Source organism: Aspergillus fischeri, genomic scaffold (genome assembly GCF_000149645.3).
Source record: "Aspergillus fischeri NRRL 181 1099437636266 genomic scaffold, whole genome shotgun sequence".
Taxonomy (NCBI): Eukaryota; Fungi; Ascomycota; class Eurotiomycetes; order Eurotiales; family Aspergillaceae; genus Aspergillus; species Aspergillus fischeri.
In genome coordinates this window covers 142,079-168,667 of record NW_001509760.1, presented here as the reverse complement: position 1 = coordinate 168,667, position 26,589 = coordinate 142,079, and the positions used below count along the sequence as shown (strand labels likewise).

Genomic DNA, 26,589 nt, shown 5'->3' with positions numbered 1-26,589 from the left:
GCGGCTGCACCAAGTCCAAGAAAAAAGAGGGCCAAATGGGCACACAGGACGAGGAGTCACAACTCTGAGGTAAAATCATCTTTCCCCTTGTGACCGAGATTGGTAATCTAGGACGTGACAACTCATTTGCAGATACATGATGTTGACAGGACTAAAGAGACATCGCTGTTCCCTGAGGTTCGTCCATAAATTGGATCATTGGACAGAGCTTGACGGACAGGCCCGACGCCTGATCCACATCACTATTGCCAAACAGGCGCTTTGCAAAAAACACACCCCTGCTGTTGGTTGATTACAGGAGACGCTACTTACTGGTACTGACAAGGGTCCAATATCGCTGGACTATTTCATTGGATAACCGTCGGGATCTCCATAGTGTGTTATAGTAAGCCTTAACCCAAGTTAGGAAAGTAAGCACATTGTGGAGTTGCTGGCTCAGCCTGGGACTGGCTGATGCTATGGACGATCAAACAGATCCAGGACATCCTGCGAAATCACTTCGCAAAAGTACTTCCTTCCATATCATATGGGAACTATCATCGAGGAACATATGATCATTATCGCAATCTATCATCGATCGCCGTCCTCCATGTTCTGAGAAGCTTCAATCATTTCGACGTCTGAAAGCTTTCCCAGCAAGACTTGTTCTCCTTCTGTCTGTACTGTCCAAAAACACTCGATGGCTCCACATAAGGTCATGGAAGACACACCCACACAACAGATCCTATCCGACAACGTTTGGAAGCGCAAGCGACCCGAAACCGACTATGAACGATGGCAGCGGGAGCAAGACGAGAGCTACGAACCTGGTGGACGACCACAATACGGACCGCCAAACGAATATCGGACGGATGACTATGTGTTAGAAATAAATGAGGAGTTGCGCCATGGACAGCATTATGTAGAGGACCGGCCCCCATCGCACGGTTATTTTGTATCCTCAAAAGCCCCGGCCAAACCCGTCACAAGCGAGGGTAGCATCATATCTACTGCCAGAAAGGCTTTACATCTGGGCGACGAGACATTTATGGGCAGCTTACTTTTTTTCGCCGTCTTGCTGATGATTCTTTTCGCGGTATCAAAGTCAATCAAACGAGGCCGTCGCTGTCTCGCTCTCCCACGGTCGGACACCCCGGACAGGCCAAGACTTGACGACAAGCGGTCATTTTAAAAGATTTAACAACAAGACTTACTTATGGACTCGCTTTTCAGGGCACACATTTCTTTTGTTTCAAATTCGTCGCTTGTATACATGTAATGTTAGGCGTTTCTTGATTATGGCGAATGGCAGAAACCACTCCGAGAGAGCAGACGGAGTGACGACAACAGAATTTAATGCTGTATCATTATATGCTCATTAGATCTATTTACGGTGCAGTAGTCGTTGAAACAGGAAATACAAGACTGTCACAGTTGCTTCAGCAGAGTATCCTCAACGCGAGCGAGGCTGCACTGTGCCTTCCTCGTGTTTTCCCAGATAATCCTTCAGCTCAGCCATGGCATTGGCAATTCGCTCGTCAAATGTTTGGTCATAGCTTGTCTTCCACCATTTCTGATGGAGTGATTTCAGTCTCGGATCGTAATGCTCAAAGCTACTGCCCTTTTGACTCCAAAGGGGACCAATGTCCTGCCACGGCATCCGTCCATCGACTCGGTGTGCATAATTCAAAAGATTCTGTTCGGGGTAGGCTGGGTCAAATAAACCGGGCTGGTCGAGCAGGAACAAATAGTACTTGAACATTGCCTCTGATGGTGCAAGGACGAAGAAGCCGGCGTTCATATAATTGTCCTTAGCATAAAAGTCCCTCCCAGGAACTGGTGGTAGCGCGGCCTCCACCCAGCGATCGTGCATTCCAGCGATCATATAGCTGTCGGGCATTGGACCTGGCGTACTGATAGCCGCCGACGAGGGCCTGGTGATCTGCGTCATTGTGGCTCGCTCGGTAAATATCCCATCGATTGGTTCGAAGATGACCGAGTCCGCGTCCAGAAATGTAACCTTCTCATATTCCGTGAGCTTCCAGAGGTTCAGTTTGGCGAGCACGCTCTTCCATCGCTCCCACTTTGGCTGGATCCATTCGCGGGAGAACCCTTCCACTGGCACGACAATAGCACCATCACGGCTAAGTATATCACGTTGCTGTTGAGGAACATCTTCGGTGACCAGCACCAGAAAGGGTATATCAGTACTGCTTTTCGTGTGCGGACTGTGGAGCAGTTGGTATGTGAGTAGGCGTGCCGCGGTAAAGTAAGGGTCTTTTATATCAGTTTCAGTATCGTCTTCCCCTGTCAAAATCGTCGCGAAGGCGTATCTGTGTTGCCGCGGGGGCACCTTCTCGGGGACTGTCTCGGCACCGGAGGGACTAGGGCGTTCGCGTTGCTCATCCGAAAGCTTTCCCTCACTGTCATGTAGACCAATTGGTGCGGCTACTGCCGAGGAGGTTGAAGAGACATGATACCGAAGTGTCCAGAGTGTGCATAGCGAAAGGATTGCGAAAGCCGAGATAAAGAGAGCTTTGGTGGCTCGCGGCGAGGGTCTCCAGCCGAACGAAACAGCCATGCCGGAGGCCGGGCCAGCTGCTGGCGCTAAACTCAGACGCGAAGATATTGTACGACGTTCTGAATTAATACGGTTTCTTTTATCGTGGTGCCTAGGACGGTCATATCAGCTTCGGTGACAAAGACATTTGCCAAGGAAAGAATCGGTGGCAAGCCTGAGGATGGATCAGGGTCACAAATTACAGGACAAGCCATTTCAGCCTTGGGCCAGGTCTGTCATGGTCATCCTTGTAAGCACTAACTAAGCGTCAGAGGCGCCCATCCAAGACTGTGTGCCGTCATTGGCTGCAGTCATGCTGGTGGGTAGACCGGACTGGTCCCTGTCGCTTTACCAAATCCAGACGACCGATGTACTTAGTGCTATATGGAAATTGCCTGGAGCCTGAGTGCCGACTGCCGAGTGGGTGTGAAGTAACTAATCAAGTCTGAGGCGAACACCGATCTGGTTAAAGGCCACACGATTATTATTATTAGGCTGTGCAGTGTCATCGACCCAATACCACTTCAGGACACTCTTATACATTCTTCTAGCCCACAAAAATGGCTGGATACTGATATGAGACTTTGGACTCCTGAAATCAGCGATCGGGCTTTACATCGCTTTGTGGACCAGAATCAGGAGTATTCGACAGTTCGACTACTAGCAGCAAGTTTCAATCCCTGTCAGGTCTTGCGAGGCGATCCACACTCGTTCTTTGTTCGCCGTGCAAGTCTTAGCTAAATTAGGACTCTTCCAGTGTTCCGCCATCTGCCGGTCTCATATCACAGCCCCAGGTCCACTCTCATTGTCAGCATCCAACCAATCAAACTAGGGACTTAGGACGAGACGAGGCATTCGAATTACCCATTGAAATACGAAAGGATCTTCATAACTTTCTAAGCATATGTACATATGTACCTGAACGGCTGTCTCCATGCTGACCATTAGCTCCGTTCAATGAAGTGCTTTGCTGCATGCTTCGTCACTCTTTGTAAATGTTCACCCTCAGGGCCGTTGACTAAAGTCATATGCGTTGCCAAATGCGCGGTTCAGATAACGCGACATCGCTTCTTCCTCAGTCACCCAGTCAACCGGCACGTCCAGGCCGTCCTGCTTCTCCATAATCGGCCGTACGCTGTTAGAAAATTCCAGTCGCATCGGATTCCGGTACCAGGGAGCAAAGTGAACTGTTCATTAGCTTTGACCCGCTCGAATGACACTAGAGGACCTACTCATTGCCAGCATCACGCGGACTTGATCAGTCTGATTACCGACTCCAGCATGCCAGAGTCGAAGATCCCGAAGTACTATGGCGCCCTTTGGGACGACAGGTTGACACGGTGGCCGGACCGCTCGACGCTTTTCTAGCTCGTCAAGCTTGATGCGTCCGCTTGCTCGGTCACCGTGCATTCCTTCTTGGACATGCAGGCCCGAGTTGATGTGTGTTCCGAGCCAGATCTCTGTGGATCCGTTCTCCGGGGTCATCTCGATCAAAGGGACGTTGACCACATAGGCAAAGGGGTGTGTTGGGTGATCAAAGTCTGCATCTGAATGGACCGGCTGCGATGTCGGGGGACAGTCTGCTGTCGGAGGCATGGCTGTATTTCCCGAGCAAAACGTCCATTTCGGACGAGGGCCCAAGGCAGTGTTTGTTATCTGCGTGGCAATTGGGTCTGGGAAGAGGCTGTTAGCAGGATCTGATCTCGCCGTGGCGCACGGCACTTACTCAGAAAAATATCGGGATCAAAGTAGTTCTTCACAGGCGGAGGATCCTGCTGTATATTGCCCCGGTTATAATTGTATGGACTATTCTCCTTTCTGCTCTGCAGGGTATATGCATCCCGCACCATCTTCTCGTTCAGTCGATCCAGTGCGGCATGCGGCACTGCATTTTCGACCACGACAAGACCATCGTGGTACAGACTGCGGATGGCAATTTCCAGGTTCTGAGGCGTGAGTTGACCGTTCGTGATCTCTGTTGCAGAAGGGCGAATGCTGGTGGGATAGCTGGAAGCCATTCTTTGCTGTACCCGAAGGCGGAGGTTATTTATCGTGCGGGCGGAGCGAGACCAACGAGTTAATGAAAAAGCAAGTCTTTGCATCGCTAGCTATAAGCTGACGTATGAGTGATCATGGTAATACTACTTCATCTTTGTCAATGACCGCATATTTATACCCCAGACCCCAGGAAGTCGTTACAAGTCTCTTCGTCTTTCGCCTTTCGCATTTCGCATTAAGGCGGAGTCATATGTGGGGTGGTAAGCAGCCACTCATATGGAGTGCATAGGAACAGAAGGGTGTGGAATATGTGGGTTAGAACCTAAATTCAAGAAAACAGGAGGGGCAGTTTTACTCATTTCGTTATATGGCACCTAGTTAGTGGGACACTCTCAAGTCCCCCGCATTTGAATTGCGAAGGTTCGTATCTCGAATTCTCAATAAATAATGCGAGCTGAAGCTTGGAACGCAACCACCGATGCCACGCCCATTTCGCACAGATCGTTTGTTCTCCCTCTAAACTCTGTTGTTGCGCGCAGTCACTAACATCGTCTTGTCAGGCTGGTTCGTCATAATTTGACACCAAGTTGTCAAGCTGGTAGCTGACTGTTCCCGTAGCCAACCGTGTCGCTTGCGAAAGATCAAGTGTAAGCCTGTTCTTCTCTTGCTCTTGGATGTCTCAGCTCACTTGTACGCTTTGTTTCAGGTGATGGGAATCGACCTAGGTGCCATCGCTGTCAACGAAGCTCGCGACCCTGTTCATGGAGCGATGGCGTCCGCCTGCCTCCCCGGAGAGCAGCATCCTCAAACCAGCACGGCCAGTCTGCAAGATCGCCTAACCTTTGTGTTCAAGAAAGCCTAGATGCCTTGATATCCCGGAGTGACGAATATGTCTCAACTAGCGACCCCACGAAAGCGTTAGGGGACCCACGAGTAGCTCACATATTTCGATCTTATATTGATAATCTAGCTGGCTGGTATGATCTGAATGATCGAAAACGCCATTTCACAGACGTAGTTCCTATCCTCGCAAGAAAGAATGCCTTGCTCCTCAGTGCAATACTGGCATTCGCGGCAGCCAGCCAGAGCTCATCATCCGGATCAACTCACGACAAAGATCTAGCTGATGCATATCATCTCGAGAGCGTGAGAAGACTGTTGGCTCTCACGAAGCATCCTGATGAGTTCCGAACAGGAGAGACCTTGGCTGCGATATGTCTTCTTCGCTCATACGAAATTATCTCGCGTAAGTACGATCACTGTGATAAAATGCATATCTTCCAGCTCATGCTCTAATCCTGATCGATGGCAGAAAATGTTACCTGCCAGAACCACCTTCAAGGGTCCTATTCGTTGCTGGCGAGCCATCCGATAGAACTAGAGTCCGGACTGTTGAGTGCCGGCTTCTGGAACTACCTGAGAGAGGATATCACAGTCGCGCTCATAGAAAAACGCAGCCTTATGATTCAGCTCCCGGATGAACCACTGCCTATGAAGACTGAATGCGACGACGATCTCGCAAATCGGATTACCTATCTCTTAGGGAGGGTCATCAACAGATGTCTTCTACATGATGCTGTTCCCCTGGACCAATGCGAGTGGGAGAGTCTGAGAGATCAGCTCGAGGACTGGAGGACATCTCTTCCTTCGTCATTTGACCCCATCCTTACACCGCATATGCTCCCCAATAGTAAGTTTCCGAGTATGTGGACGACGTCAGGCTGGCACGGTACGGATACCTCTTATATTTGAATCCCTTTGGTTTACTGATAGTAGCAGCTGCCGGATTACAATACTATCATACAGCGATGATAATCCTATGGCTTGCGGAACCTTGTCCTTCATTGGTCAACACTCTGCAGCACATCGAAAGAATAAACAACCTGGAAGGCAAACTAGGGCACCACGCCACGATTGTTTGCGCTTTGGCGTTGTCGAGTAGGTCTGCGCCTGTTTGGGTTAATTCCTTTGGGCCTATAGCTTTTTGTATGACTTTTGCATTCCTTTGCGCGATGGAGTATACTTACAATACTAGGTGGGCCGTGGCTTAAAGATGCCCGGAAACTAAGCGAGATCTTAGATGAGATGAGTATTTGGGGGCAGAAGACGGGTTGGCCCGTGGAGAGTATATCCAATTCTCTTTTAAAGAATTCAGAATAAATGCAGACTTAAAGTCTTAAGAGGCATATCTTATACAATAACTAGTTAGCTAAATCTATAACTATAGTAGCCGTAGAGAAAGAATTTTGCTAGTCTAAAAAGAAACGATAAAAAGAGTAGACTCACTAGGAATTGACTAGGGTCTCTCCAAGACCGATATATATGAATCTAGTGTTATACCACTAAACCATGGTCTGTAGGCTCTTCCTCTCAATAATTGGTAATAAACCCCCAGTCCTTCACTGCTGCTTTTGCGGTGGAATGATCTCAGCGCCGATGACAATAGTCGTCTTGTTGCTTTGGATCGTTATGCTCTTGCAACTGGTGGCCAGAGTATCATCCGTGCTGTTGATATATTGGGATGCATACTCGGTGCTCATCACATCAAAAGAGACAGTAATATGCTCGCCATTGTTCCACTCTTTTATAGCGGGGGTCGTCAGAACAGTTGTTGCCTCAGAGTATTCAGCACAACCTCGATCCACAAGACTGAATGCGAGCACAACACACGGGACTTTGCCAGCCCTGACCATTTATCCAAGGTATATCTTTCGTAGGCGGTGAAGATATCCAGGAATAAAATTAGAAACATCTGGAAACCTTCCATGAGTCGCTTCGTTCTGGGACAACCGTAGATGTGGTGAATTTCTGATCGATATGCTACTGGAAGATACCAGTCAGCTAAGTTTGTCTGTAATATGCGACAGAATGGATGAATAAAACTTGAATACAGTCGCAAGGCTGAATTCAATTTGAACCGGCTAATCCGTTCGAATGCTATCTGCTTGATAGACATGGGAAACACCCCCATTTTATATCTTGGATTCTGCTAGTTAGGGATCTCTCTTATCTGACCGTCTGGTGGACTAAACCTCGCCTGGTCGCATGCTTTGTATCATAGCTTTTGGATTAGATATTGCCTGATGCATATTTCTTTAGGAGTGTACGTAGGGCTCTAACTGCTTGAGGATCTAGCTCTCTCGGTAGATCAACGGATGGTGCCTGATTAACGATAGTTAATAACCAACGTGCTCCTCACTGTATGGACGAGAAATATAGTACCAAATAGCACAAGCGGTGTTGTCGAACCGGAAGTTGGGATATCCACACTCGAGGCTCTTTACGGAATTACATACTGTTTTCCGACGATGCTGACGCGGCCTTCAGACGTGACGTGGCCCTTTTTCTAAGAAGCACATGGCTTCGTTTTGTGTTGAACCCCAAAACACTACTTTTAAGCTTAGAGCTCTCCACTATTACGACTTGGCCTAAGGTACAAGGTCTCACGCTAACGTCAATTCCCGAAGGCAGCTGAGCGAGGACCGACATCTAGCAACGGTTTCCAACGTCCGTGGCTCCGAGTGCCAGATAGTGGCAGCGGAGCTCCTGCGGCCGTATGATCGCAGCTGTTGGCCAGCGGAGAAGAGGAGGAAACAGCGTATCGAGCCAGATGCCTTCCAAGCTGCAGGCTAGGTGGCGTTAGATGAGGCTTTGGAGGGACATTGCTTGGCAGAATAAGGTTGGACAATCTATGTATGCGGGGAGACGGAGATAACTTTAATTGTAATTGTGGAGAACTGATATGATGGAGCCAATGTTTGGTAGTTTCCCAGCATAGCAGCATCTAGTATGGTAACACTTTATGTCTCTGACCAGTCTTGGAGTTTTCTTTCATGACAAAATGGAGGGTACTGCAGTCTATTGTTGACTAGACCAGTCGAATGAGGCTATGATTTCATCAAGACGTGTTCTTGTACAAGAAGAATTTTCTGGTCTTCTGCAGATCATTTGGCTTTTCTGAGCAAGAATATACTAGATACGGAGTTGACATGAGGAAGGGTATCAGACAGGCGTTTTTGAGCTGGTCATCGTAAGAAATGGCGACGAACCTCTGCCTGCAACGCTTCTCTCGAACAACATTATCATGAGCATATACGCTCATACTTGCATCATTTTCATAAGCGGTTTCGTGGCTAGCGCTGGGAAACTTTGAGAATATCTTATTTTTAGATCGCCAACCAGCAAAAGACATATTCTACCGTGGTTACGAGACGAAATGAGCGCACACCCATCATCAACAGGCAGCACTATAAGAACCCCGTCTTCCAGCTCTGCTCTCCTGCTCGAGACATCCATCCGACAACATCGCCAACATCGACAACACCGACAAATAACGACAACGACAACGACTAACAACATGACGATCAGACACATTTCTATCAACGACATGACCCTCGAAGACGTGCTGATCAACGACCTTCTCAACAGCAACATCCTCCTCAGAAATAAGATCGCCGACGACCTCACCAACATGGACATGGCAATCGAAGACACGGTCATCAACAATCTTGCCGACAGCAACATCGACGTCAAAAGCATAGTCATCGACAAACTCTCCACTATGAACATGATCCTCACAGAGCTCGCCAGCACAATTAGACCCTTGAAAGAATGGTCAGGAATGACCTCGTCAGCAGCAACATCATCAACAGCAACATCACCTTCACAGGCGTGGTCATTGATTACTCCTACAGAGACACCACCCTCAGAGAACGAAGAGGAGGACCCCGACTGGCCCTTTGTCGGACGAAAGGGGCCCTGGCCTCCTTCGCCTCCTCTACGACAAAGGGCTCCAACTCCGGATGAGGTCACCGAAGAGTTCCTCTCCCATACGCTCTATCCATTGTTCGGCCTGTCTCGTCATCCAAATCCACGTGGGTTGTGGACCCTCGAACAGAACGAAAAGGCCCCCATCCCCATCAGCCTCGGTAAGCATGCACGCCTTCGTTATCATCAGCAACACTCGGAGACCGACTATCATCAGTACGCAATCTAGCTATATTAGACAAGAAAGACCCGCAATTCCTCGATCACGAAACCTCCTGCAAACGAATCAGAGCAATCCTAAATCACTGCTATGTGGAGGAGCTCGACTATCGCAAACAGAATCCCGCCAACCGCTCTTCGGCGGTTCTTTCCATTCCTCGGTGTAGAGGCTTTGAACAAGAAGTTGAGGCACTGGGCGTCAGATTCCCAATTGAAGGAGAGCTTGATTTTGTTGTGAACAACGCCGCGGAGCCTGGAAACGGCATCGGTGTTGTCATCTCCGTCAACCCGTGGCCGTCGACCATTCTCTGGCAGTGCATCTCATTCATGGGTAAGTACCATACGCATCTATCTAATGGGAAAGTGGCTAATCCATTATAGCACTCTGCCATAACGCTCGAAAGAGCGAAAACAAACGGCTCACCTCGGTCTACGGCATTGCGACCAACGGTAAAGAATTCTACTTCCTCGAGATGGACGACAACGACATGGTACGACCCGATTTCCGCGCATCAGCATGAATAGCACGCCAACATTCAATAGATCTCATTCCACCGAACCATCCTGCGAGTCAACAGCGGTACAAAGACGAACGACGTGTATTCGTACTTCCGTCGGTTCTTCCGCGACATTATGGACCGAAGAATCACACCAATTCCTGGTACTCGATTCAAGCCCTCGATCTCTCCTTCTCGCCTCTATTGAGGTCAGAATAGCGATCGAAAGACAACAATTCAAATTGGCCCCGATCATACGACGGATTGCGAAATCATTCCACAGCAACGACATATCAGAACGACATCTAATCGTTTTTTCGAATTTGAATCGAACAGGCAGGCATACCTTTTTCCATTTGCTTGGTTTCCTCCCGAGACGTCCTTTACTCCAGAGGTTTTACAAGCAAAGGGTTTTTTACCGGTGCCTGCCTTTGGGGACTGTATGGGAGTTTAGGAAGGAAGCTATACCACTCTGGATTTTGTTTCTTCTAGTTGGGATTTGGAATCAATCAATTGATCAACCGAGATTTTCACTCTTGCGTAGTTGATTCGTAGGTCGTAGTCCATTCTTGGTGTTAGGTAGTTGTCCACTCCGGCTTAAGAGCACTGCAAAACAAGTACACCAGCTTCTCTTGCTATGAGCACACGGATTTAGCTCCCAGTTTCTATCTTAGAAATGCTATCTTCCGTGGGTCTCCCGTTCCCAAGTGTAACCATCTTCGTGAATTTGCTAGTGACACAACCGATTGCTGAAACGTAACATTATATATCTTTAACCTGCAGTGTCTAGGTGCGACATGTTGAACTGCTGCCTGCTGCAGAGAATTGATGAATACATCAGCTCTTAAGATATTTTAGATCGGATAGGTGATGATCATGGCAGTTGCACGAATCTATTTATTCATGCCAACACCTCAAGCACTTTGTCCAGCTCGTCCTAGCAGTCCATAAAGTCCCGCGGCTCCCAACCCCTTTTGCCCGCATCGTGGGAGTGGAACCGTGCACTCGCTGATCTGCAGATCAACACAGGCCCCAATCATTTTCCTTTGTATCCGGATCAGATCAAAGCTGGGTTTTATATCTAATCCTGTACCGTGACGCATATTCTTAGTGGTTGCACAGGGAAACTGCAGCAAAGAGCTGACTTACGTAGCCGGAGAAGGCCACAACATAGCAAACAATTAAGGGGTTTTGTCAAACACTGAGTCACCTGAGCCTGTCCGCATGCGTTGTACAGAAAGCGTTCGATATAGGTATGGTGGGCACGGTATTTATGCATACGTCGCCGACTGTGCCTATATGGGGTGAGTGTCAAACCCATAGCACTTTCCCGATGGCCTGTGGTGCGCTTGGTGTACAGGAGGCAGCATTCTAATGGGCATGGCTATGAGTGTTGCGACAGATGGGAGGATACTGAAGTGCGGATGAAGCGTCGAAGCCATCAGACATCGGTTATTATCGAACTTTGAAAGGCTGGTCGCCTCTAAGCGAGAGAAAGAATGATGGCTTCAGAATTGCTCCTTGTATGTATGCTATAATGTAGAAGAGTGGTAAGGACATGATAGATAACAGACAGGGCCAGCCTGACGAGAATCCGAGTATGTACAAATTGTCTATTGAGCTATGGGAGAACCCATTGTGGTTTCGTGCAAGAGCCCAGCTCTTTCACAATGGCGTCAATCCGGTCAGTCATCCACCCCGATGAAACTCCAGTCTTGGGGACTCCTATTTTGGCCATTTTGGAAGTTCGACACTTCCCAGCATCATACGAATACTGGAGACATCCAGGTTCGCTCGCACAAATCTCCTGACAGCTAGCCGCACCAATGACATGCTCCTCGTCAGAGAGGTTATCCCAGTCGGGTTGTAGAGGCTTGAACTGTGAGTGGACGAGATGACGAAACACGTCGCTGTGCAATATGACAGAATTCTACTCCCGTTAGTAATTTTGAATCTTCACATGACATTTGACGAAGAACTTACGTTGTGCATGAACCTCTGGTCAAACTTCACTAGCTCTTGGATATCCTCCGGCGTCACATGGTGATATGAAACCGCAGGGAAACACCACGGCTTTCTGGAATAAGCCTCAGAAAAGTGATCAAACTCCGCGGGAGTATTTGACTGCAGCATGGGCCACGACCATAACAAGGGTACACCCGCGTCATGGAGTAGTCTCCCCAGCACGCAGTCACCGGCCCACTGCTCCCCGGTATATCGGTCCCACCCGTCGAGGTCTTCTGCTCGTAGTTCCGACGCTCTACGCATGGCTTCGCGCGACAGTATAAATCCCGACCCGCCATGACCGAAGATGTCAGGGCCAATCTGCGTCGGATTACCCAGGTAGTAAGGTTTGTTCGGATCGAGTTTCGCCAGCCACTGCAGGAGATTCGACCAGATATAGTATGTGTCGGCCTCCATGAAGACGTACCATTTGGCATCGTCACGGACCCGAAGCGTTTCGTCGATCATTGGGAGGAACTTCCATTTATCCAGCTTCCAGCCGGGGTTGTCGGGCATTCCGAATGCGGTGTTGGGGACGCGGCTCAGGTCGGCCGGCGTGAGTCCGCTGCGTCCATGCTCATGTATACGGTTGTAGAGATCAAAGTCCGGGCTGGTGCGTTTGATAGTCTCGTTGACGTTGCGAAGGACATCGTGCACGCGGGTTCCGTTGATTTCCTCCTCAAAGTCCGAGAATAGCACGTAATTGGGAATGCATCGCAGGGTTGTTTGGAAGTGAACCGGCACTTTATCTAGTGCTTCTGTGACGCCAGTTTTCAGGATAACCAGAACATCCTCAATGCCTGGGAGTGGGGGGCATGTGGCTTGTTCTTGTTGTGGTGAGATCGGGGTGACGACGACCTGGGGAATGAACACGTCCGTGTCAAAGGAGAAGAAAAAGTAAACCAGAAGAAGCCCAATGACAGGTGAGAGGAGGTAAATCCGTCGCGATGGAGGACGGGTCCAAGGCTGAAAAAGCGGCATCAGCGCAATGCTGTCACTAGGAGAGATGGCTGTCAAATCCACACACCCACACGACAGCAGAGTTGACGCTCACTCGGTGCATTTAAGGACCAAAACGAGACAGGTCTGATTGTCCCATGGCCCCGCAGGACGCGTGCCACTCAGCAATAACCTTGAAGTGGCGCCTTCCCGAAGCCAATAATAGCGTCTGCCCCATCCATCGACTCCAGCGGGATCTGGAGCAGCCCCAATACTCCGGCGCTATTTCAGACTGCGTGCGTAACGACTCATCCCTATTGGATCATTTCTGCCGCTTAAGCTGTTCATCCCCATAAGGATGTTCATGGATGGCCAAGTTCTGGCCTCTGATGACCGTCATACTTATGACGCCATTGATAGGCAGACAACTTCAAGAGTACCCACTCAATTAGAATCAGGATCAGAAACCCAGTAACGAACAGAGCAGAGCGTTAGACCTTTTGAAACCGCAGGATTTTCTGGGGATCCTTCGTTCTGCAGTTGTGATATGGACCCCTGATTAGAAATTGGGGAAACAGGTCGACATTTTCTTGGGGATCTGCAACATGGTCCAGGCTAATTTGGACTATGGTTCCACCGTTTCCTTTCAACATGCTTGTCTTATCTATCTTCGTATACTCCGTAGACACTGCACATTCCGGAGCTTCGTGCGACATCAATGCATTACTCCCTTTTTGCGCTGGTGGTAATATTGCTTAATTCATGCAAGCATCGACCTGATGTACTTGACGAAGGATGAAGGAAAGGACGAGGTGATGGATCAACATAGGTATCTGCCTCCCTGATCTCGTAGCGGAATATACTTTGAAAACTGGCCGATCCAGCATCATCAATTGCCAATAATAATTTAATAATAAAAAAGAAAAAGATCCAAGCTGCGATGGGGCCAAAAAGTCAAGGTCGAAAAAGAAATGACCAGTGCCGGGCTCGATCCGGCGACCTTATCGGTGTTAACGATACGTGATAACCAACTACACCAACCGGCCATTGTTGCAGATTTGTTGCATATTAAAAGTATATAGGGTAAACACAAGCATCCTCAGAAATCCACGGACTGGGCTTCTGCGTAAGATCTTTACAAACAATTGCTTCAAACGGAATGCAACGAATAATTTCTAACTATATTCACTGCCGTAATGATATTGCTAATTACTGCTTGTCTGCAACCAAAACCCCACGATATCTCATTTTGCCATCCTGCAGCGTCTTGAGAGAATCCTGGATTCCTTCCACGCTCATCGGGTACGTCATGATGATCGGCTTGATGCCGTGGTGTGCCGCAAAGTCGAGCATGTCCCGATGGCCTTGGCGAGCTGCAACTATACTGCCCTGGATACGGATCCCGCTGGCTAGCAGAGGCATGTATGGTATTTGCAGATCCTTTTCGTCCACCGTCAGAGGGGAGATGACCGCGCCTGGCGCCAGAATAGGAAGGTATAGCTTCCAATCGGGCTGTGCGCTCGTCGTGATGATGAGGTTGTCCAGCGGCTTGCTGACCTTGAGCTCCGTGGCGCCCTTGGTTGCATGAAACTCCGACGCGCCCAGCTTTATCGCCTCCTCCTTCTTGTTGTCGCTGCTGGAGAACACAACCACCTCACAGCCCATCTTGGCCGCAAACTGGATGGCCAGATGGCCTAGGCCCCCGATTCCCACGATCCCCACGCGCGACACGGGCTTCACTTCGCTGACCACCATGGCGTTCCACACCGTCGAGCCGCCGCACATCAGCGGCGCCGCGTCCTGGTTGCTGATCGCATCGGGGATCTTGAAGAGGAAGGCCTCGCGCCAGATGGCGTGCGTCGCAAACGAGCCCTGGTCCTGATCGGCGTATCCGTAGAACTTGCGCTCGGGACAGAACGTCTCCCATCCCGTCAGGCACTGCTTGCAACTCCCGCAGCAGTCGTGCTCGTAGCCCCAGCCGACCCGGTCGCCTTTCTTCAGGTGCTTGGCGTCCGGGCCGGTGGCCTCGACCACCCCTGCGCCTTCGTGGCCGAGCGCCATGTCGGCCTTCATGTAGTGCACGTCCGTAAAGCAGACACCGGAATGGGTGATGCGCACGAGGACCGAGTCGCCTTGGAGGTCATCGCGGTGGGTGGTGGCTTTTTTGATGGAGCCATCGGAGGAGCCTTTGTACACGGTGAAATCGATGCCCATTTTGTTCGTTTACGTTTATATACGGATATTTTTGACGGTGAGGATAAACATGAGGACCTTAGTAGAATCGGAGTCTATTTATAATATTGCTGCAGTCTATTATATCATAGATTGCTGGCCATTCTGTAGGCTTCGGCACGCCCGGAAAGGCCGGTGATGTATGTGGAGATCGAGGAACGTTGAAGACATCATCGACTATGGACTATCTGAGCAAAAGGATGGCACACAAGCAAATCATTCAGAGCCCATTTCACATGAAAATCAAAATTTGCAGCAAGATCGTCAGTATTTACAAAACCTCTGTGTATGTTTAATTTCAATCATTTCTACCAAAGCAAATCGCACATGCCGCTGCAGATCTCATAGATTGCGAATCGACGAATCAGGCGAGGGCGAACAAGGCGATCAAAATGATGTGGCAAACTCGTGGTATTGTGCTCCGTCGTGCACCGCCGGACTTGTGACTGTGTTTTGTGTTATCGTCGTCATCATCGTCATTGCCACTGTCGCTGTCACTGTCGATCGAGGAAGCCGAGGTGTGATGGGGATCAGAGCCACCGGTCGCTGTTGACTTATCGCCAAACAATTGCGCGACCAACTTGTCCCCTTGCGCAGTGATGCTGTCCTCGAACGCCTCGTAGCTGTCTGCATCCCACTTGGCCCTTGCAGGCACTGCCTCCATGCCCGCAAAAGCAATGTACAGCACATCGGCCTCATCATGACCGCTGTTACCGCTGATGCTCGGGCCATAGCACGCGGTCGCCAGCGCCAGACTGGCTTCTCCAACCATGGGGTGCTCGTTGTCGTCCCCGTTGGTGTCGCCCCAGACCCCGTAGACGAGCTCGTCGCCGCACACGACGGCCACGATGCTCAGGGGCTCGACGCCGACCATGCGCGGATCAAACGTTGGGCTGTAGCTGCCTTCGTTCCCGAGGACGACATACGGGTGGATGTTTGCGTTGAGATCCCTCACCCCGTGCTTCTCGAGGTGTTTCAAACCCCACCGTGTCTGGCCTTGGGTGTCCGTCGACGACTTGCAGCGTCCGTCGCCGCGGCTCTGCTTCCCGTCGCAGTCGATGTCCATGTTCGCCAGGTCGGACCCGGGACCCTTGAGGTAAAAGCCCTTGCCGGGTGGGAGGTACTTGGTGCAGTAGGTTGTGTGGCCGCCACTCCATTCTGTGTTGTAGAAGCCGTTTTGGAGAGCGTCGGCACCGGTGCAGTCGCCGCCGCTTCTGGCCTTGTTGTAGAAGGCTTTGAGAGCTGAGGGGACCTGCTTTGTCGTGGCTTGTGATGCAAACAAGGTAGCCATGATGGCCACGAGGACTGATCCGTGGCGCATATCGAGGGTAGAAACGGGTGTAAACGGGTGACTGAATATATTAACTTGATGCGGATATGGTTGATATCCCGATTCTCATTTCAAATATTTGTATAAAGTGGTGGGCTGTTAGGTTGTATGGTGGTAATTCTTCCGTCATCAAGTATACAACTCATCCTCGCATGGTAACTGCATTTAACAGGTACCTGATTCCGACCCGTGGAACGAGACTGTAGCCAGGCACAGCACTGCGAACCCGGCTTTATGGAGATGCGGGGTCATAACTAGCTGAGCTCATGTATATCACAGTCATGCTGTACAGTCTTGCTTCCATGATGGCTCTCCACCAAAATAGCCCGTGCAGCTGGCCACCACACACTGTGCCAGGCTTCCAAAATGCACTCCTCGCTGCACCATTCCTGGCGCATAATGCGCATACTTGGCGGAATTCGTCATAAGATTGACAGTTTGTGGGGGTATTACCGGCTCTCGGATCATACACCAGCAGGTATCAGTAATGATGGCTGCACCAAATGCTTCCAATGTTTGAATATAGCCCTGGCTAGCCGCGAGCTCGTAGGTCTCCCGACCGGTTGTTATCATCATCTGCACCGAAGGATCTTTCTTGCGATCGGCGCAGAAATGAGACAGCGATTCGAATTCTTCCAGCGAGAAGTGCGGATTCCCCAACGACACCAACCCAACTGACGAGCCTTGAGCGGTGTTCAAGTCTTCCCACGTCCGCACAAGGTCGGATTCGTGCACGAGAATCCGCTTCGCTGTTTGCCGTAGTCCCTCGAACTTGGTCGCTTCCGGAGTCACACCTCGCATATGGAACATCGAGGCGGATGCCGTTGTCGCAAAAGCCGCCCCGAACGCTTTGAGGTCAGCAATACGAGGCTTTGTCTGCTCCAGCCCAACAATCAACGGTATATCACCCCCAGCCAACTGACCAATCTGGTATCCCAACAGCGGCCATACTGCGTCATCAATCTTAGGGAAATCCGTGACTTCAACCACCACCGATGGCGTCCGTCCTTCATCCGCATGCCCGCCCGCCAAGGGAGCCCGCCCCGTCAAAGCAATACACACGTCGATCAGATCGGGATACTTTTGCGTCCGCGCACCAAGCACGCTATTCGCAAACACCACCGCATTGGACTCGGACCATCCGATATCCTGCCCTGCCGCGGGGGGAGACTCAAGCAGGTACGGAGCACAAGTAAAGACGGGCCGCGCGCCCATGGCCAGGTAGGTCTCCACCAGCTGGTCGGCGGGGATAGCTAGTTCTTCTTTGATGCCGATTTCCCTCCACCGGCGCCGGTCAATGGAGATGGCATTCAGCGTGGATGGGATGGCGACGCGAGCGCCGAGAGACAGGAAGGTCTGCGGGATCCGTAGACTGGCGGGCCCGGTGTAGATGCAGGCGTCGATGTGGGCGCGGGAGATGTCGATGAGTCTTGTTGCTCCTTGGATCTGGGCAAAGCTCAGGAGGATCTCCATCGCTTTTTGGGCGGCTGCTCCACGGACGCCATGGAGGATTGCCTCGTCGATTTCTGACAGGTCCAGGGTCCTTGATAGGGGAGACGAAGGTGCTTCGTAGGTGGGTGGTGGGAGGGGGTGCTCTCCGGTTTGGAGGGTTGGTCCTGTAATTGCAGCGTATTTATATTCTTTTAGCGACTGGAATTCCTCTGGTTTAAGGACAAGTACTGGAACCGAGAGGTCGAGGAGTGTCTTGGCCACGATGACCCCTAGTGTGATGATCTGCTCCGGCTCTTGGAATATGAGCCCCGCCGGGGCACATTTATTCAACAGCAGCTCTATTAGCACAATGCTGCCGGTACATGATCCTCTGCTGGACGGAATGGCCAATATGCGACCGTTGACCGATTGTCCGTGGAGAGGATGATGGCGGTCAATGATCTCCCCAGTCTGGGAGTCGACGCCGGCCCAGAAACTCAGGCCAACATTGGCGTAGAGGAGTTTTCCGGTGGCCGCTGAATCAACGAGGCAATGTCCGTGATACTGCATCTTGGTTCCGATGTCTTGTGGAGCTGGACAGGTATTTACGTGGCAATGGTATGGATGGAGTCCGGCAAGTGGGGTGGCTGAAAATGCCAGATGCCATGATCATTCCGGATGCTTCACAACAGCCATTTCTTTCAAAGCCTTGTAGGAGATTTGGTTTAAGTGCGAGTTCAATACTCAAAGTGTTGATCGGCTATGGATGGTTGACTGTGGAATCTGATTCCGAATATGACTGAATGTATAGCGCATGCACAGCCTTTGGTTGCTAATCACCGTCATCTGATTCGACATATATATAAATGGTCTATTAACATAATATGTAGTAAGCAGTGATCATTCCAAGCTAACATGCTCCCATTCCACAGACACACAACAGTCAGTATTTAAATGTTAGGCAGCATCACACGCGCACACCACAAGAACTGTGGGGAAATCCAGCGAAAGTGAGCGTCCGTTATGGGAGAAACCGGAGTGGGACGCCAAGGACCTCGGGTCGAAGCAGTAAAAGAACAAATGGCTGGACGACAACACATTGTGCCGGGCATAATTGAGATGTATCATCTCCAGCTGAGTGATATTGTGCAAGGGATCCTGGCTGAATCATAGTCGAGAGAGTTTCAACCCGCAGTAATAGATACGGGATCTTTCTGTATCTATTGTGAAGGCGAATTTGATTCCGATGCCAAGCCATGTGGTGATGGAGCCAAGAATCAATCCCTTCCGATTATATTACGTATTAAGATGGCGGTTCTGCACACTTTTGCCTGGCAGGATTCTCGGGATTCTCCTTCAATTCTACTGCTATCGATTGGTACTCGACCATGAAGAAGTCTTAAATGGGTTATCAACATGAACTGTCCCTCCCGAACCGACGACACTCTTCTACACTGCGACTGGAATCAGAATCCCCCTTCTCTGGCGCCTGATTTGACCACCCGCCAAGACTTCAACGGCATCACCAATGCCCGCGTGTACAGATCGGGCCCTGGGCTGGATGCCGTTTCGTCGACGAGCTGGGACGGCACCCAAACTATGCCTGAACGACGAAATACTCCAATTGGGAATACGTCAAAGTTTCTTGGGGCGTCACTGACACCGTCAGGTAGGTTTCCAATGACTCACTAGATCATGCATCGTTGTTGACATCTAAAAGGACGCCCCAACTACTTTCAAAACAACAACATTGCTAGTCAAATCTATCGTATCTGCCATCTTGATCGATCGTCACTTGAAAAGATCAAGAGCTGGGCCTGGTGGCTGCTATCAGTTCTCTTCACCTCTGCGCTCATCTCCCATGAGAGCCTGGGAAGGTACTTCGGCTCTACCGTCTCGGTCTCTGATACAACAGGTAAGTAACAGTGTTCCCTTTTCAGACTGTCCGGATAATAATGACCAGGAATAGCAGTCAAAACCCAAGCAAAACTCATCAAACGATCCACATGCGCCGCAGGAGGCGTCAAGAACAGCGAATATGACACCTCTCTCCACATTGGCGCGCTCTTCATCATCTTGAGCGTCTCTACCTTGGCCTGTGCGTTTCCTGTACTAGCAACATGGTTCCCTCGTCTACGCATCCCCCCATCAGTTCTCTTTACGTTCAGCCATTTCGGAACGGGCGTCCTCATTGCCACCGCATTTGTTCATCTGCTCCCGACTGCATTTACTTCTCTCAACAATCCCTGCTTGTCTGACTTTTGGACCACCAACTACCCCGCCATGCCGGGAGCCATTGCCTTAGCAGGCATTTTTCTTGTGACTCTGGTCGAAATGGTCTTCAGTCCGGCACGACATGTGTGCCGTGGAGGGCTCAAAGTCTCCGAGCAAAAGACATCTCTGTCCGAAAGGGGTGCCTGCAACTCCCATGTCCCTGTCGCCAGAGACTCAGAATACCGAGATGAGGTCAAACGACCTGTCTGCACCAGGGTCGAAAGTCAATCGCACCTGCGTGACCTCGGCCCATTGATTGGCAGGCAAACTAGCGTGAGTCGGACGATCAACCGTATGGGTGAAGAATCCGATCGCATCATGCGGATTGCTTCTGCTCCTGAAGGTATGCAAACATTTCCAGAAAGCAAAGCACAGCCAATCGAGGACGTGGAACGAAGCGACGATCTCGCCCTTACTCCAGAGCAAAAACACAAAAAGGCCGTCATGCAGGTTTTCTTGTTGGAAATGGGCATCCTCTTTCACAGCGTATTCATCGGCATGTCACTCAGTGTGTCGGTAGGCAGCGAGTTTGTTATCCTGTTGATCGCCATCGTATTCCATCGTATGTTCTCTTCCTGGGTACTTGTTTGAATCCAGCTAACATCAGATAGAAACATTCGAGGGTCTCGCATTGGGTTCTCGCATCGCTGCCCTCGACTGGCCGGAGAAAGCCATCCAGCCATGGCTTATGTCCTTGGCATACGGATGCACGTGAGTCCTTGATCTCGTGTTCTTTCACGTTGCTTGAGATGCTGATTCTCTTCAGGACACCCATCGGTCAGGCAATAGGCCTCGCAACGCACACCCTCTACAGCCCAGATTCAGAAGTAGGACTGCTCCTGGTGGGCACCATGAATGCAATCTCGTCTGGTCTTCTTATCTTCGCCTCGCTGGTCGAATTAATGTCGGAGGACTTTCTCAGTGATGAAAGCTGGCGTGTTCTTAGGGGCCGCAAACGTGTTTTCGCATGTATACTAGTGTTCATGGGCGCTTTCTGCATGAGCCTTGTTGGAGCATGGGCATAGCGAAAGTCTCGTCCTTGATCCATTTATTCTTCAAAGTAACCCGACGGTGGCACTGGTTTAGAAGTGGTACGATTAACAGGTGAAGGCAGACACTGCCACAGAGATTCCCATGTATATAGTCTCTTAGATCAGCATAGCATTACCTGAATGGCTATGGCCGGATTAGTATTAGTGAGATCACTCGATGCATACTAACTAACTCGAAGACTCGCCGAGAGGGCTGATGTCATCCCGACTCCGGAGTCCGGACATCCGATCATCGAACAAAGAAATCAGGTCAATTCCCACTGGCTTTATAAAGCACTCCTCACCCTCTGTGTATATTTTCAGAATCAACAAGGACCATCATGTCTAATTTCGAGCTCGCACACAAGGTCCGGCATCTCATCGTTCAACCCGCCGACGAGCGACAGAACCCACCCGAGAGTTACCTCTTCGTCCAAGATGGCCTCATCATCAGCTGCGGTGTGCTCTATGCACTCTGCTACATATTCTGCATGATACGAACCTATTCCGATAAGTCCTACCCAGGTGCTCGCTGGGGAAGTATCCAATTTCTGTACGTCCACCCCATGCACTTTGCGTACAATGATTGACACATGGCAGCTGTTTGACAATGGCGTATGAGATCTTCTATGCCTTCACAACTACGTCTACTCGCTTTGAGAAGCTGGCGTTTTTGGCTTGGTTCGAGCTTGATCTGAGCTTTGCGATTGTTGCGCTTCGGAAGGCTCATACCCCGGCTGAGAGACGGGTCCTCCGTCGGAATATGATCCTGGGCTGTCTGGCGGGAATAGCATTCCTCTGGATGCTGACTCGGAGATATCCTGATGAGCGAGAGCAGGTCACTGCGTATTGGACCGGTATCATCCTGCAACTTCCCATTGGGTGGATATGTCTGTATCATTTGTGGAAGGATCATAGCACAAAGGGCCATTCTCTAGAAATATGGTATGTTCACTGCATGACGTCGAAGGTCACTGCTAATGATCAGGCTCACGAGGTACTTGGGCTGCTTCACTGCCTATGGAGTCTTCCTCTGGCGATACTTTAATGTCCCTCAGAACTGGAGATATGTCTGGACACCCTGGAGCATTGGGATTATTATTGCCACTCTCATTCCAGAGACGGTCTATCCATTTGTTTATGTGTGGGCGCACAAGACGCAAAAGGATAAGAGGGCATAGGTTCCTTCCTTTGACTAATCAAGCTACCTGTATACCGAGGCACTACATAGCTGGAATGCCAGAAGACTCAATGTGGCCCTTTTAGTAAAACCAGCCGATGAACTGATAGGTGCCGCGCCTGGATCACATTTCCTCTAGCTTGCAATTAGGCAAAAAGGAACTGGAATGACGATGGAACTCCGAATCATCCACGTTACGGATAAAGATCCGCTTAATTAGGGCGTCGGAGGACACGCCGACTGTAGAATCGGCTGCATGGCACGGCAACGCGTCTTCCCCCGAGACAGAAAGCCTAGGCACGGCGGCAGGAGATGATGAAGATCTGCCGATGGAAAGAATGTTCTTTTAGTCTCCGGATTTCCCACCATTGAGGATGCAGAAAAGATGCATCCATGTACCCCGTTAATATATCAATGCGGGGAAGTGGAGCAGGGGTCAGGGACAGACAGGTCTACAAATATGCATACATAAGTGACCCCCTTGATTGGGGATTACTGCCACTGAATAGTATTACTCTCTGCTGTCTTTGCTGCAGTCATGATGCGGTGGTTTCTTCTGATCGGGCTGGCCTCAGCCGCTGCAACTGACAGCTCTGCCAGCTTCGAGTCTCGTTGTCAACATTTTCACAAGGAAATCCACCTTCAAAATGTGCATGTGCATTCTACCACTTATGTTCCCATCGGATCCAATATCTCCATGGCCTATAACCCGCCTATATGCGGTGGGACCTCTAGCTCATCGATCAGCACGATTGAATTTTGCCAGGTTGCACTGAACGTGACCACTTCGGACAAGAGCCAGTTCTTCATGGAGGCATGGCTACCCAGCAATTACACTGGAAGGTTCTTGAGCACAGGGAATGGAGGGTTGAATGGCTGTTCGTGACGCTTTTCCCATCTCGGTCACGTTTACTGACCAGACATCAGGCGTGGGTTACGGGGACATGATTTATGCTAGTCAGTACGGGTTCGCAACGATTGGGACCAATAACGGCCACTTTGGCGACACTGGCCAATACTTTCTGAACAACCCCGAAGTCATTGAGGACTTTGCCTACCGAGCCCTGCACACAGGGACAGTGGTGGGGAAGGCACTGACGAAGCTATTCTATCCTCAAGGATACAAGAATTCATACTATCTGGGCTGCTCGACAGGTGGCCGGCAAGGGTGGAAGTCCATCCAGAGATTCCCAGACGACTTTGACGGCGTGGTGGCTGGAGCACCGGCCTTCAACTTTGTCAATCTATGCAACTGGGGATCTCGATTCCTGAAAATCACCGGGCCGCCTGATTCAGATACATTTGTGACAAGCGCACAGTGGTCCATAATCCACAATGAGATTATCCGACAATGCGATGCACTCGATGGCGCCGTCGATGGTACCATCGAGGATACCGATCTCTGCCAGCCCATCTTCGAAACCCTCATTTGCAATTCCACGGCTGTGAACAAGACCTCTTGCCTGACGGGTGTGCAGGCCAACACCGTTAACGAGGTTTTCTCCGCCATGTATGGCTTAGACGGTAAATGGCTATACCCTCGCATGCAGCCCGGCTCTGAGCTCGCCGCGTCTTTCATCTACTACAGCGGAAACGGGTTCAAGTATTCAGACGACTGGTTCAAATACGTCGTCTACAACGATAGCAACTGGGACCACTCTACCTGGACGCTTGCCGACGCAGCGGCAGCCGATGCACAAGATCCCTTCCAGATCTCCACCTTCGACGGAGATATCTCCGGTTTCCAAAAGGCTGGCGGCAAGGTTCTGCACTATCACGGTCTGGAAGATGCGATCATCACCTCGGATAGCTCCAAGGCGTACTACAAGCATGTTGCTGATACCATGGGGCTGAGTCCCTCGGATCTGGACCAGTTCTATCGCTTCTTCCCCATCAGTGGAATGGGACATTGTTCGCCGGGGACTGGTGCTGCTTCCATCGGCCAGGGATCTTCCACATATGCCGGCGATGACCCGCAGGACAACGTATTGATGGCCATGGTGCAGTGGGTGGAAAAGGGTATTGCGCCTGAATATGTGCGTGGCTCCAAGAAGTCCATTGATGGTCAGACAGAGTACCGCCGCAAGCACTGCAAGTATCCCAAGCGGAATCGATACGTGGGGCCTGGCAAGTACACTGATGAGAATGCTTGGAAGTGCGTGTGACTAAATCTTGGCCATGGCATGTTGGTTGTATTCAGATGGTGACGAAAGCACTCACCGCTATACAGTTTTCAGGCGAGAATAAACAGGAATCAAGCTATCATCTTCCCTTCCAGTGACGACGGAGCTTGTCCCCGTTTGAATTGATTCACTAGACAACCTGTTGAGATAGGCGAGCTTCTGAGGGACATACATGGGGGATCATGGGATGTGTATATCAACAGGGCCTTCAAGCACAGAATCCTCCCGTTATTTCATGCTCTAGACAGCTTGCTCTGTTGACCTTACCATCCTGGAAGATGACCCTGAAGGGAGTCACGCCCTTGGCATAATCAGCTATCCATTTGCGTGTTACACTGGTTGCCTCTGTTAGAGATGTCAATGACCAGTACAATTACTTTCAAAAATGAAACTATTCTCAGTGTTATATAAATTACGTCTCAATGCAGAAACTCGATCGCCTTGACAATTCACCCAACAGACTCGCTGCCTCCATTCTCTTTCCCCGACAGCTCCTGAGGAAGTCCGGCCCCGTTCATACCCAGCTGTGCGTGACTGAATTTGCTCCTCGCTTTCGACACCAGTCCGCGGCGTCGGAAAATGTCCTTCTTCCCGGCGGCACGAGCACAGGGCGACGTATCGTCTTGTAGAGGTACCCCAGGCCGTTCTCTGTCAGCTGGATAACAGGCTTGGAGGTCGCGAGAGCCCTGGTCCCCCGATAGCCGCCGTTCGTCAACCTTTCGGACTGCTGGTTGCCGCCGAGGCGTTTGGATCTGCCGGGGGCTCGACTTGATCCTTTTCACTTGTCGAGTCAATGGTTCACGAGATGGCCGCTTTTGTGAATCCGTGGGTCGTCGCACATCTGCCCTCTGCCCCTATTGGCAAAGTTAGGACGGGAAGGGATACCCGGCCGCAGGGAAAGCATGGAGAGAGCATGGGATGGAGAGAATCAGGCAGATTACCGGGACGCGTATTCCTAGCGACGGCTTCTTGTTCGCACATTGCTCTTTTCTTTTGGCAGGTGTCTGAAACGGTGTTCCGAGCACCATTATCTATGGTAAACGTGATGATGAGGTCTGTGGCTGCAAGTATAGAACGTGGAATACCTGGGAACGTAGATTGCTGCCACCAGGTGGCGTCCGCTTTAGAGGAAACAAGTCCCGCAATTATGTAGTCGCGGGCCAGCCCACCTACAGGGGTTTCTCCATCATCAGACATTGCTGAATTTGAATAGTCGAATCACGAGCTTTCTAATCTGTGCGGAATGCATAAACAACTCGTGAGACTAGAGAAGAATGCGATGTGTTGTGGCGGATATTGGATGCTCGGACCTCATGCGAGAGGTAAACAGCCATGGAGTCGTGCATTCGATAAATCTTTCGAAGTCCATCGGTTATACTTGAGGTGCTCAGTGGTTATCCTTGTTCAAGCAAGACCAAGAAGAAGCCATAGACCTGGAGTAGGCAGCGAAGTATCTTGGAACCGCGAAAAGTAGAGACAGCATCACTTGGCTTGTACCAAACAGTAAACAGTAGCACAAGCCGATTTCCATCAGACTCGCGAAGTCCTTCGCATATTCAAATATCTGATCTCCATCCCCGCTGCGTGTATAACATAAAGCATAGTATCCATAAGCTCGTGCTTGAGTGGATAGGATCAGTAACCTGTCAGGCTGTCAGCACCTGTCATTGGACACGTGGTTGACAGAAACAGTAGATAGAAGTCCTGTCCGTCGTGAGTGCAAGGCTGGATATATTCGCCGCATTCCTCACGTCACAGGTTTCTATACTGGCATGCGGACTAATAATGCTCGGAATGCTTGAGTCGTGCATTAGGACCACACCCGAACAGTATCTACTGCCTGTGAAGTTCATCGCCTGTTAGATTGATGTAAACCCTTCATACTTGAACGCGATTGGGCTTATATGTCGCCTCTCTATCTAATGCATTTAATATGTGATTGGCTGTCTGGTGTCTATACCGTAT

At 50.3% G+C, this 26,589-nt stretch overlaps 12 protein-coding genes and 1 non-coding gene across 13 annotated transcripts; 6 read left to right on the top strand and 7 right to left on the bottom strand.

Moving 5' to 3' along the window:
- Positions 1-679: 679 nt before the first annotated feature.
- NFIA_047710 (uncharacterized protein) lies at positions 680-1,258 on the top strand (the record flags this gene model as incomplete). The annotated part of the gene is made up of 2 exons (XM_001257331.1): positions 680-1,161; positions 1,213-1,258. The coding sequence occupies 2 exons, from the start codon at positions 680-682 to the stop codon at positions 1,256-1,258; spliced, it is 528 nt and encodes a 175-aa protein (XP_001257332.1).
- A 174-nt stretch (positions 1,259-1,432) lies between these two features.
- On the bottom strand, positions 1,433-2,560 carry NFIA_047700 (putative glycosyl transferase family 8 family; the record flags this gene model as incomplete). Its single annotated transcript, XM_001257330.1, has 1 exon — positions 1,433-2,560. One exon carries the CDS (start codon positions 2,558-2,560, stop codon positions 1,433-1,435), a length of 1,128 nt encoding a protein of 375 aa, XP_001257331.1.
- Positions 2,561-3,544: 984 nt separating this feature from the next.
- Positions 3,545-4,557, bottom strand: NFIA_047690 (uncharacterized protein; the record flags this gene model as incomplete). Its single annotated transcript, XM_001257329.1, has 3 exons — positions 3,545-3,726; positions 3,772-4,212; positions 4,266-4,557. The coding sequence occupies 3 exons, from the start codon at positions 4,555-4,557 to the stop codon at positions 3,545-3,547; spliced, it is 915 nt and encodes a 304-aa protein (XP_001257330.1).
- A 427-nt stretch (positions 4,558-4,984) lies between these two features.
- Positions 4,985-6,697, top strand: NFIA_047680 (uncharacterized protein; the record flags this gene model as incomplete). The annotated part of the gene is made up of 6 exons (XM_001257328.1): positions 4,985-5,040; positions 5,156-5,358; positions 5,400-5,783; positions 5,850-6,266; positions 6,317-6,523; positions 6,573-6,697. 6 exons carry the CDS (start codon positions 4,985-4,987, stop codon positions 6,695-6,697), a joined length of 1,392 nt encoding a protein of 463 aa, XP_001257329.1.
- Positions 6,698-8,894: 2,197 nt separating this feature from the next.
- On the top strand, positions 8,895-10,044 carry NFIA_047670 (uncharacterized protein; the record flags this gene model as incomplete). Its single annotated transcript, XM_001257327.1, has 3 exons — positions 8,895-9,465; positions 9,543-9,854; positions 9,905-10,044. The coding sequence occupies 3 exons, from the start codon at positions 8,895-8,897 to the stop codon at positions 10,042-10,044; spliced, it is 1,023 nt and encodes a 340-aa protein (XP_001257328.1).
- Positions 10,045-11,641: 1,597 nt separating this feature from the next.
- On the bottom strand, positions 11,642-13,005 carry NFIA_047660 (glycosyltransferase family 31 protein; the record flags this gene model as incomplete). Its single annotated transcript, XM_001257326.1, has 2 exons — positions 11,642-11,950; positions 12,004-13,005. 2 exons carry the CDS (start codon positions 13,003-13,005, stop codon positions 11,642-11,644), a joined length of 1,311 nt encoding a protein of 436 aa, XP_001257327.1.
- Positions 13,006-13,935: 930 nt separating this feature from the next.
- Positions 13,936-14,009, bottom strand: NFIA_047650. The gene has a single exon. It is a non-coding gene; the product is annotated as a tRNA-Val (tRNA).
- A 163-nt stretch (positions 14,010-14,172) lies between these two features.
- NFIA_047640 (NAD(P)-dependent alcohol dehydrogenase) lies at positions 14,173-15,177 on the bottom strand (the record flags this gene model as incomplete). The annotated part of the gene is made up of 1 exon (XM_001257325.1): positions 14,173-15,177. The coding sequence occupies one exon, from the start codon at positions 15,175-15,177 to the stop codon at positions 14,173-14,175; it is 1,005 nt and encodes a 334-aa protein (XP_001257326.1).
- Positions 15,178-15,559: 382 nt separating this feature from the next.
- On the bottom strand, positions 15,560-16,516 carry NFIA_047630 (glycoside hydrolase family 75 protein; the record flags this gene model as incomplete). Its single annotated transcript, XM_001257324.1, has 1 exon — positions 15,560-16,516. The coding sequence occupies one exon, from the start codon at positions 16,514-16,516 to the stop codon at positions 15,560-15,562; it is 957 nt and encodes a 318-aa protein (XP_001257325.1).
- Positions 16,517-16,804: 288 nt separating this feature from the next.
- NFIA_047620 (aconitase family protein) lies at positions 16,805-18,526 on the bottom strand (the record flags this gene model as incomplete). Its single annotated transcript, XM_001257323.1, has 1 exon — positions 16,805-18,526. The coding sequence occupies one exon, from the start codon at positions 18,524-18,526 to the stop codon at positions 16,805-16,807; it is 1,722 nt and encodes a 573-aa protein (XP_001257324.1).
- An 846-nt stretch (positions 18,527-19,372) lies between these two features.
- On the top strand, positions 19,373-21,255 carry zrfD (putative plasma membrane zinc ion transporter; the record flags this gene model as incomplete). Its single annotated transcript, XM_001257322.1, has 5 exons — positions 19,373-19,625; positions 19,677-19,871; positions 19,926-20,792; positions 20,842-20,941; positions 20,997-21,255. The coding sequence occupies 5 exons, from the start codon at positions 19,373-19,375 to the stop codon at positions 21,253-21,255; spliced, it is 1,674 nt and encodes a 557-aa protein (XP_001257323.1).
- Positions 21,256-21,602: 347 nt separating this feature from the next.
- Positions 21,603-22,442, top strand: NFIA_047600 (uncharacterized protein; the record flags this gene model as incomplete). Its single annotated transcript, XM_001257321.1, has 3 exons — positions 21,603-21,814; positions 21,862-22,206; positions 22,250-22,442. 3 exons carry the CDS (start codon positions 21,603-21,605, stop codon positions 22,440-22,442), a joined length of 750 nt encoding a protein of 249 aa, XP_001257322.1.
- A 537-nt stretch (positions 22,443-22,979) lies between these two features.
- faeB-1 (putative feruloyl esterase) lies at positions 22,980-24,606 on the top strand (the record flags this gene model as incomplete). Its single annotated transcript, XM_001257320.1, has 2 exons — positions 22,980-23,319; positions 23,369-24,606. 2 exons carry the CDS (start codon positions 22,980-22,982, stop codon positions 24,604-24,606), a joined length of 1,578 nt encoding a protein of 525 aa, XP_001257321.1.
- Between the last annotated feature and the right edge of the window lie 1,983 nt (positions 24,607-26,589).